Below are 10,583 nucleotides of genomic sequence, written 5' to 3'. Positions count from 1 at the left end.
ACCAACTAAAGAAGCTCTTGATTGCTAAACAAATTTTCCTTGTCAGCACCCGAGGAACAGGGTTTGTAAGGGTCCTGGACAACCTGGAGAGCACTAACAAAAAATAGAAAATGAGACTGCATGTGGCACCTGATGAAAATCCAAAATCGGACACTAGTGTCAAAAATCCATAATCGAACAATACTGTTCAAATTCAAAAGTCGAAGACTAGCGTCCGAAATCCTAAATTGGATACTTGTGTCCAAAATCCAAAGTACAAAAAATCCAAAATCAGACAGTGGTGTCCAAAATTTAAAATCGGTTACTAGAGTTCGAAATCCAAAATCAGACACTAATGTGTAAAATCAAAAATCAAACACTTGTATCCAAAATCGGACACTAGTATCTGAAATTCAACTCTTTTTCTTCTCCCTTACTTTTTCCTAAGTTGAGAGGGGCAATAAATGGGACAGTTGGGAAAAGAGTTGATAAAAGGGAGGGTAGCGTGTCTGAGGGAGATATACTCGCGCGAAAAAAAAAATTGATATAGAAAATTCACATAACCACTTTGAACGAAGGATTTAAAGATGGTGTTTTAATCAAACTGCTGTTGGACTTCAGGGACACGGTACATCACCCCCCCCTCCCCTCTCCCCTCCTTTCACCCACTGAATGTTGTACAATAACACAAGAAAAAGTGCAACATTCAGGGGGAGATGGAGATGGATTGAAAGCAAGGGTTCTAAGGATAAAATAGTTATGCTGTTTCAGAGTACTGTGATTTCAACGGAAATGTGTCAAAAATGTTGTAAATATTAGTGGATATTAGAATATACAATAGAAGAGCAGAATAAGTAGGTTTGCTTTCGTGTACAAATATATTTTTTCTCATTGTAGAGTCTCAGTCATTTAGTTTCATACTTTAACACTAAGAACAACAATGAGTTTGACATCATAAAAACATCGTCTCTGCCCTTTGCAGTGTCTGGCAAATTAAGAATTTCAATTTTTCATTAACCTGCTTTTTTTTTTTGCAAGGTTCATCCTTTGTGGAGAAGGACTAAATATTGACAAATGGTAAAAGAATTGTTGAAATGTCACTTGCTTCTAAAATAAACGTCTTTCTCTCACTGTTCACCATCTCAATGAATTCCCAATCTTTTTCTTCGATGGAATTGATGTATTTCATTTTTAACGCTTGGTTTTCAAACATCTCGACAACTGCAATTTACACTTTCGAGCCCAAGCGCGCAAATACGGATTTCCCTGCATCTACGTCTGAATTGAGACCTGTGGATCTTTTAACCGGTTTTACAGGTTTAACTGGCTTGGCAGGAACGCCTTTGCGTTTAACCGGTTTCAGTACACTGTGACTTGTGTAGTCTATATCTTCCGGCTCATCGTCGCTGGAAGGGAGACGAATCCTAGGATTCACTGCTTGAACTGTTGCTGTCGCTGCGGCTGACGGTGAGGCCAAGCCACCGAGACGACTGAAAACAGACCCCTGCGATTTGTCCTGTATCAAAGAAATGACAATAATTATTTAAGATGAAATGATTAGGACCCCAGAACAACAGAGGACCAAGTGGTCTGATCGTCCGGGTGAAGGCAGTCCTGAGAGGACGGTTGTTAGTTGTAGTGACTGACGTTTTGACAATCTAAGCGGAGGTCATCATCAGGCTCAAGTGAGATTTTTTTTTTTTTTTTTTTTTGAGGGAAAGAAAATTGAAAAAACACAAAGCGGTAAAAGTATAGAAGGCAGGATAAACCGTGCCAGAGAAATTCAAGCTTGGGAAGAATTGAACACATGACCGTTAAGCCCGAGAGAAGAGAATGCCGTTCCCAAATCTTTTCCCGCAGCGTAACTTCAAATGACAAAGAATCAAATGACTGTACAACAATGTTCTGTGAAAAAGGGAAAATGAGTATCCGAGTCTCGGCCTTAAATTTCAGTTTTTCTTTCACAAGGAAATACAAAAACATTTGTCTCGCGAGGTCTCTACTCGAGTTGGCGATCAATTAATTGATGAACAAAATTTGATACAACATTCATGTGCGAAAGAGTTCTTCGATGAAAATCAAAGTAGCTGTGATACCTTTAACTGGACTGTGATGCTTGTTTTTAGAGGTTTCAGAGCTTTAACTTCAGTCTTCTTTTCCGGTTTCTTGACGGCCACCTCTAAAGGAGGACTTTCTTTACCCAGACGATCAAACACAGACTGCCTTTTGATCACTTTTGCTTTATTCACTACAATGGAACGATCGAGGAATTATTAGTCTATCTCTGTAATGGACGCTTTCCAAATTGCTGATCCTGGCTGCAAGTGAACCACATATCACATATGAACTTACACTCTCCCACATAATTAGTAAGGACACTTGTCCAGAATTCGTCCATGATGTTCTTTCGCCCCACTCCCCCTTCTTATGGTGTAAATTGCCAATGTTTCTATGCTATGTTGCAGACCAACATTGAGACGAGCAGGGGGAGGGGTAGGGTTTTTTTTTTTACCGGGGACGCAGTTGGGTTTGACTGCAAATGTTTCTTAACCTTGTGTGCACACAAGTTGTCTGCAGTTCAATTGGCAAAACATCCAATGGGGTAATCCGAATTGGCTGGAGTGCGAATTCTATCGGACACATGTAGACATGTTTCCTGCTTGCACGCTCGTTCAGTATCGTTTAAGAACGTTTAAGCCTACCTGCGGCCGAAGCTGCAGCTTGTTTTTGCTTCACTATAAGTTTCTTGCTCCGTTCAGTCGATCCCTGAGGCAGCTTCACCTTCAATGTGTGCTCATCTGTAACTTTTGGTGGAGTTACTGCCGCTGTTTTAGGTTTATTTGTGACATGGACTTTGACAGCGTGACCACCAAACCTGGCCCAACAAAAGGTCTGAAATCAGCTTTACTATCAGATAATTATTTGATTTGAACGCCACTAGAACTCCAATGAGAAATGAAGTAGTTGTTTTTCTTGTGACGTTATCACTTGTTAACAAACATTCGCCTCTGTCAAGCTCTCAGTTAAGGAGACGAGTAAAAGAACGGACAGGTGACAAAAGGGCAGTAGACGATGTTTTTCACTTTAATTTTACTAGTTTGCCCGCTTGCCGTTTTCTCTCACTTTCGCTCAGAGCCTGGTATAGACTAGTCAAGATTGGGATCTTCTCCACTTGGAATATTCATCTGTAAACGTCTCCAGACAAAAAACTTTGAGTCTTTTGAGCTCAGAAATTAAAATTTGGATGAAAAATTCTAACATCTATAATTATCTTGCAACTCATTGTTAATAATATTCAATAACAATTATTCCAAGTGTTTTTTTAGCTGCTTATACACTAAATGTATGAAAAAATAACTTTGAAAGCAAAAAGATAAGGTCGGAAGAAAAAGTGAACAAACCAGGTACGAAGTAAGTAATTTTTTTCAAAATCACTTTTGTGCACAAGTAAGTCAACTGTACAGGTACATCAGTTCAAAGTGTTTTTAAACTGTAGTAAACTATGTATGGAACTATGATTGCCTCAAGTTTATGCTGGCTTTCAAAAGTCATAGAAATGGGATGCATACCTTTCTGATAAAGTTTTCTGGGCACCAGTTGCCTGAGGTTTCTCCTGTGATATGGCTGCTTCAATTTTGAGATTTTTTCTTGGTGGTGCTGGTGATGGTGAAGAAGACGGTGATGGCTGGGGATCTCGAACAGGACTGCTGGTGCCACTTTTCTGATTGTTTATCCAATGATCTACCATTCGGCTAGCAGCTACACAGTAACAACAACAACAACAACAACAAACTGACATGGTTCACTTTTATCTGAGGCTCGACATTGCCTGCTATTGTTTTGAACCCATCAAATGTTATAAAAATTACCTTACCAAAAACAAAAAAAAAATTAATTTCACCCAAGGATGAAATGAAAGGAAGATATCTCCCAGACTTTAAATGCATGATACGATGCCTTTGGCAGCTTAGAGTAGTATCTGTATCATCAAGATATTGATTGCCAAGTGGAGAAGTGCTTGTTTGTTGAATGAATTCTCCTCACCAGTGCAAAAGGAAATGTGTAGAAAACAGTTAGGAGAACATGCATACCAATGTTAATATATAGATTTAGCCAAGCCTAAAAGCGGAGCTCCCAAGTTCGCAATATTAACGATACATAAAAGATGTGCATTTGCCAAGACTCGCTTGAGACACCCCTCCCTTCGTTTTAATAGTCTCCCCTACCCTACCCGTGCAATCTGAGGGCATGCACGTACGTACACTCGGTCAGTCACGTGACAACCAAACAAAAAGAGGTTGACCATGTTCCATGGGTAAGGGGCTCTGCCCCATGCGTACGAAGTGCGCATGGGAGCCCCACTATGATGTGAAGGGCTAACCCTTCCACTCCTACAACTGATCATTTGATACATTCTCCTTAAAATCACAATGCACTCTGAAATGTCTGGAGAAGAGTATGGAGAACATGGCTACTGATGTTAAGGCACAGACAGAGGGTTGAATGTCTTCCTATCTTACCAAGCGAAGTTCTTGCCCTTTCCCTTTCACCAGAGGTAGACAATTTTAATGTAAAAGGTTAGAATTCAGTATACTATTTCCTTACTGTACTGTACCTGTTGACTTGCGCTTAACACCAATGGGCGTTTGATTTCCAGGAGAAGGCGACTCAGATGAATCTATGACAGCCATGTCTTTTGCTGACTTCTCTCTCTCACTCTGCAAATGAACAAATGACTGAGTGCATCTCTTTACTTAATACATTTATTTTGAAGCTGAGTCCAGCTAGGATCAAAAAGAAAGAGAGAGAGGGAAATACTTTAAGAATTTTGCAAATTGTGAGTAGTAGTTAATGATGCAAACTGTTTTATATGAAACTGACCAAAACATAAACAGAGACAAAAACAGCCAAGTAAAAAACTAAAATACAGTTGCCATTAAAAACCCAAAATGGAGGTAAAGTATAGATTCAGAATGGATACTTTATCCATTCTAGTAAGGCATAAAAAACATTATTTGTTACCCTTAACCTTCCATGATATGATTGTAAATTCTCCCCTCTACCTGTTACATATTTCCTTGTAAATTAGTTACAAGAATTTGGTGTTAGATCAAGATAACAACTTCTACCTGATAACTTTGTGTATTCGCATCACCTATTTGCAAGATAATGTATGGATATTATAGGGAGATAATTTGGATATATCAACAAAGTTGAAATGGTAAATTGGCCACCATAATGATTACAAAAGCTGACGTTTCGAGCATTAGCCCTTCGTCGGAGCGAATAGAGGAATTGTGGGTTGTGTGGGCTTTTAAAGGCAGAAAATGGAGCTACGTTATTGGTGGGTGCATGGCAACGAGAAAAACATGAATATTATAGGGAGAAGTAACATGTTGAACACACAAAATGAAAATTCATACCTGAGCATAAACTTCTTTACCATGTCTTAAAATAGCGATGATATCACCCATCACTGTTATCCCAATGTCTCTTAAAATCTCCTGGATAACCAAAACATTATGAGACTGAGTGAAGATAACATGTTACTATATTTATTATAACATAACCAAAGTAAAGCGCACACTCTGATTGGTCAATTTAGCGTTCCCCATTTGCCCATGAGTATACGCTGCTGATGTGAGCAAATGCAAAGACTATTTTTCCATGCACACTTGTTTTTTCTGGTCACGTAAGATTTGTTAAATAAAAGGGAACTCTTTAACTACAATGTATCAATGTTATGTTATAAAACAAATAGTAAACACCACAGCGTACACTATTGAGTTATGGATGCACTTGGGAGGTTTGCTAAGCACTCAAGAAGCTAGAGTCGCTCTCAGCTATTGCCTCACGTGACTCTTACGCTTCTTTCATGCTTAGCAACCTCCGGCGTGCATCTATAACTCAATAGTGTACACTGTGGTGTTTACCATTTGTTAATTCCATCAAGTTGCATGGTGTGATCCTGTATTAAAACATTTGTGAACAAGAGAAAAACTAACCAAAGAGAACTAAATTATGTTGATCTTAAAAGCATTGGCGATTTTTTTTTTGATATTATACTTGGTCAACATAATCTAACCTTTGTCAAATCTGGCAGCATGTCCTCCTGTATTCTGTGATCATAAAATATCACAGCATAGCTAATGAAATGAATTGAGAAATGGGAAATATCAGCAAAGGTCTATAAACAAATATCACAGGTAAACTGGAATAAAAGGGTAATTTTTAATCGGTTTCAGCTTGGGCTGATCAGAGTAGACCAGTTATAAAATGCAGTCAAGTTATTAACCCTTTCACTCTCACGATCTCATTAGTAATTATCAATTAATTAGTAGTTGGTAATTAATTAGTAATTAGTAATTATTAATCCTTTCACTCCCCAGATCTCATTAGTAATTTATGTATAAAAGTGATCCTTGCAGTAATAAACCCTACTTACGTAGAAGTGGAAATGAGGCCTGAAAAAAAAGTTTTGGTCTGTACAGGATTTGAACCTATGACCTCTGTGATACAGGTGCAGTGCTCTACCAACTTAACTAACCAGCCAACTGGGAGCTAGTGATTATCTTGGTTCGTATTAAAGCTGTCGAAGTGATATTAATCAGTGAATTTTGAATAAATGAAAATCACATCTGTGTACTGCGGTTTCATAAAATGTATGAAAGCAATCGTTGCAGAAATAAACCCTACTTATCTAGTAGTGGAAAAAAATATCATTTTCATATATTCAAAATTCACTGAATCTTGTGATGTTAGTTTGGAAAATTTGAATTCAGTGCCTAGTGGTTGCACAGGATAGCAGAGCAAGAGAATGATAAATAAGATGCCTTCATTTGGTCTGAAAAAATCCGCAACAACAAAAAAAAAAAAATACATTAAAAAATATTTTTGACGAGTAAATTAATAAAACTTGCTATTACAGTATATTTAAGACGTTGGAAATGTCAAGTTGTAATTTGCATTGAATTAATTTTGTGACAAAATGATTTGTATTCCTCTTTGGGACAGTTTACCACAAAGCTGGTGCGTAATCGTGAAATAAAGAAAGGGACTCTCAAAAGTAGCTCAGAATCCTTAATTTGAGAGTAATTACACTTTGAAGTTAACATTTGATTAAAAAGGCCAGTGTGATGACAGTTTTGACACATTTTGGGGTTCATTTCTGTTCACACAACAAAAACACAGGGTTAAGGACGGCCCTCTGCTTACTGCCAAACGATTTCAACACAAATTCAAAAGCGAACTTTGTCAACGGCTTACAGATCAACATTATTGTTTACAAATCGAGATCGAGACAATAGAAGGCTAATGTCATAGCTACCTGACTCGATCGACCTCACAATTTTATAACAGGATTTCAGTCGATGAGATAGCACGATCGATCAATGGTTGACTACGACGCAATCAAAATTCATACCAGGAACTTTTCATTTAAGAAGATAGGTTTAAAAAATTATCTCTTCATTTCCTGTCAAACACGATTGCTAGGGAGGTACACTTACTTTTGTGCTGGTCCGCTTGGGATGCCGGCATTCGCGAAAAACTTCGTCCATTTTGAGACTAATAGAATGATTAAAATACACGCAATGAGCAAAGAATGAAAATTGGTATACAAATCAACCGCAAATTAGTCGCATCGTACCTTGTACACTCATTTCCCGCAGTTGTTGAAGGCGATCGAATATTTCAAGACTCTAAGCGCCAAGTAAGAATCGCCAGGAATCATGGGAAATATATATTTACTGCAACGTCATGTATGCTTCATGTAAGTGACTGCTGATAGGAAACCACCGCTTTGCTCCCGGTTCAAACAATTTGTCCACTTTTCGAAAACACTTTCCCAACAGGTTGAATTTGGAAACACATAATCATCTAAATGTTAAAGTCTACCGTCCACAAATCTGGTCAGAAAACTGAACTAAAACAACGCTGTAATGGCAATATTGTACTATTTTAGTTGGTCTGGAATGGACGTATGAAAATCCTCACCATGTGTTAAAGCTTGACAGGCCAGGAGCCTGTCAAACGGAGTGCACACGGGAGACATTTGAATTGTGTGGGTGTTTTTATTTTATTTTGTTTTATTTGTATGGCCGTAAAACATCTGTCGTGCTTCAAAAAGGAAAACGCGGTGTTCTTCTTCTCCGGGTTCTTCTGGACTTCGGGTAATTTCTGTCAAAATTTCCTACTGAGTTTTTTAACAATACCTTCGAGTATAGCAGTATACTAGCGTTTTGCCACAAATGCTGAATCTAATTAGCTTCGCTTTTTTGCAATACATAACAGTAGAAGTCAGTATTGTAAGAACGAAAAACTGTGGCGCACTAGGCGCAACACACTCGTACGTACACACACAACCCTCACTTTTAAGAGAACTGAAGATCAATGAGAGGCGAATTGCTTTATTTTTCGTTTTTACACTGAGTTGGATATGATTGACAAAGTTTTTGGCCCAACTGTCAGGGAATATTAGTCACGAATTCAGCCATTACTTAAATGTATTAGTAAATATTAATCATGTCACCAAATTGTAATTGATCGCGTCAGAGAGTAGGACAGATTTCATGATTATGTGGACAAAGTCCGCAGTTGATTTACTTTAAGAAGTCTGTTGTGATTGGACGCGTATTCCGCCTAAAAAGGAAAGCGAAACGTGCCGTTGGGTAATAAGAGTTAAATATAGACGTATTAATTACTGGCTGGGGATTTTACTGTACTCGGGATTACAGGAAAATACTAGCAAGTAGTTACGCAATGAATACCGTAGCAAATTGTAGTTTCGACACCAACCCCACTATAGTCAGTTCAGTCGTGAAACTGCGACCCCATCCAGCGGCACATCCCCTTTAGCCTTTACTAGAAAGTACCCCCCCCCCCCCCACACTCCCATGGGGTTTTAAGAGTTAAGCGCAGTTAATGTTTCGTTCAATGAGTTAAGTTATGCGAGAATGGATTTATTACCAATAAAAAAAGGAAAATGGTTAAAAAAAAAGTTACGGTCACAAAATCTCAGGGCCCAAACTTTGCAACAGTTCTAGTTGGGTTGATGTAAGCTTTAAGTAACGAACGAAACGACTGTTATTGATACTGGATTGACGACGTCATGAAGCGCAGTCCAAGCGCGGTGAGACCTCTGGTCCTCGTGATGGAGACTTCAGGTCGTCATGGCTGAGATCTCTGCTCCGACCTAACTCAGTCAAAAAGCATATCATATCACCGTCAAATAGATTTTTCTAGCCCTGCACGGACCCTGCACGCTGCCCCCTGGGGGATTCCTGCAATTGTTTTCCATAAAAGCGTGGCACGTGTGGGCGCACGGGTTATAAATAAGATCTGGCAAAACAAACTCCAAAATTTACACCCCTAAGCGAGACGACGAGAATCCCCCTCTGTTTCATATGAGAGTCCCCTCCCCCCCGGGCTTAGGACTAGTTTTCTCAGCATTTAGTTTAGGAATTTGCTTATTTCCACGCTGATCGGGCAATGAAGTGATACGGTGGCTCATAAAATGATCATGAAAAGAGAATTTTTATGATGAACTAAGTTACGTTGGAAAATACGTGTATCACAGTAGAGAAATCAACTGTATATCAGTAAATATCTGAAAAAAGAGCTCAGAACGCTTTCCCTCCCCTCCCACCCCTTGACACAGGAGATTCTAGATTTTATATCTTGCCCTTCAGGACAAAAAACAAAAGAAATCATCCTAGCGTTGAAAACACCTGATTGGTTGTAAAGATCGTGTGTTTTCGTGATTTGCATAATGTGACTCACACCTGAATCTGTTATTAGTATTTATATCAGCGAAGGTCGTAGGATCCAAGGAAGTATCTTTTTCACTCTAAAGAGGTCGCACTGACTTGAAATTGAGGTGAGTTCCTACATGGAAATAAGAACTCTAAAGAACTTTAAAAAACCTAATGCGCGAGCCCTGCGGTTGTCACCTTTGTCATGCCAGCACCTTGTATTTGGGTAATGCATGGGTTGCGTACGATTGCACAAGGATCGAATCCCGGGAAAGCGGAGTTTTACTAATGATACTTTAAGTAATGTTTTTATCAAAAAGGGATTGATTAAACATTGTTGTCCTCCCACAAATATATGGGAAGATTTAACGATGAAATTTGGCAAACACGGCAAAGCTTTCAAGCTGATTGACAATGTTGATACACGTGTTAAGAAAGGACAGGCAGAATGTATATTTACACGAACTGAAATCCATTCGTCTCAGATGAGAAATTTCTTATTTTAATGAATGAAAGAGATTCTAGATCACATTATGCCAAATTTTGAGGGATCTAAAACGAACGCATTAATCACCCAAAGTTAGATGTTCTTTGGTAGGCGGTATCCATTTCACTTGTTTTGTGTACCCGGCTATAAACACAGTTGAAGTTTTCCGAGCTGAAAATGGAAATGCTAGCCAAAATACGATGTCTTGACCTTTCTCTCCACCAAAGAAGAAATGTGGACATTGTTTAGACATATTTTTGTGCATTGGATCTTGTCAGATTTTCTACGTGGTTACGATATGTTGAATTTTAGAGCCTTACTTTGTACAATGTGAAAACTTTGAAGGCGGGCGCTGTCGCTTGCAT

At 38.7% G+C, this 10,583-nt stretch overlaps 2 protein-coding genes across 2 annotated transcripts in view; one reads left to right on the top strand and one right to left on the bottom strand.

The window, feature by feature from the left end:
• Positions 1–838: 838 nt before the first annotated feature.
• LOC111323247 (uncharacterized protein C19orf47) lies at positions 839–7,703 on the bottom strand. The gene is made up of 9 exons (XM_022926562.2): positions 7,628–7,703; positions 7,488–7,545; positions 6,065–6,125; positions 5,403–5,483; positions 4,595–4,697; positions 3,549–3,738; positions 2,682–2,854; positions 2,076–2,227; positions 839–1,495 (listed from the first exon to the last, which is right to left on the bottom strand). Exons 1-9 carry the CDS (start codon positions 7,638–7,640, stop codon positions 1,208–1,210), a joined length of 1,119 nt encoding a protein of 372 aa, XP_022782297.2. The 5' UTR covers positions 7,641–7,703; the 3' UTR covers positions 839–1,207.
• Positions 7,704–9,714: 2,011 nt separating this feature from the next.
• LOC111323209 (inositol-3-phosphate synthase) overlaps positions 9,715–10,583 on the top strand; it is a 9,598-nt gene continuing 8,729 nt past the window's right edge. Inside the window, exon 1 of the mRNA XM_022926521.2 lies at positions 9,715–9,856. The gene's annotated coding sequence lies outside the window, so the exon portion shown is untranslated. The remainder of the gene's footprint in view (positions 9,857–10,583) is intronic.

This window comes from Stylophora pistillata, chromosome 6 (assembly GCF_964205215.1).
Source record: "Stylophora pistillata chromosome 6, jaStyPist1.2, whole genome shotgun sequence".
Classification (NCBI taxonomy): domain Eukaryota; kingdom Metazoa; phylum Cnidaria; class Anthozoa; order Scleractinia; family Pocilloporidae; genus Stylophora; species Stylophora pistillata.
This window is presented reverse-complemented; position numbering and strand designations above follow the sequence as displayed.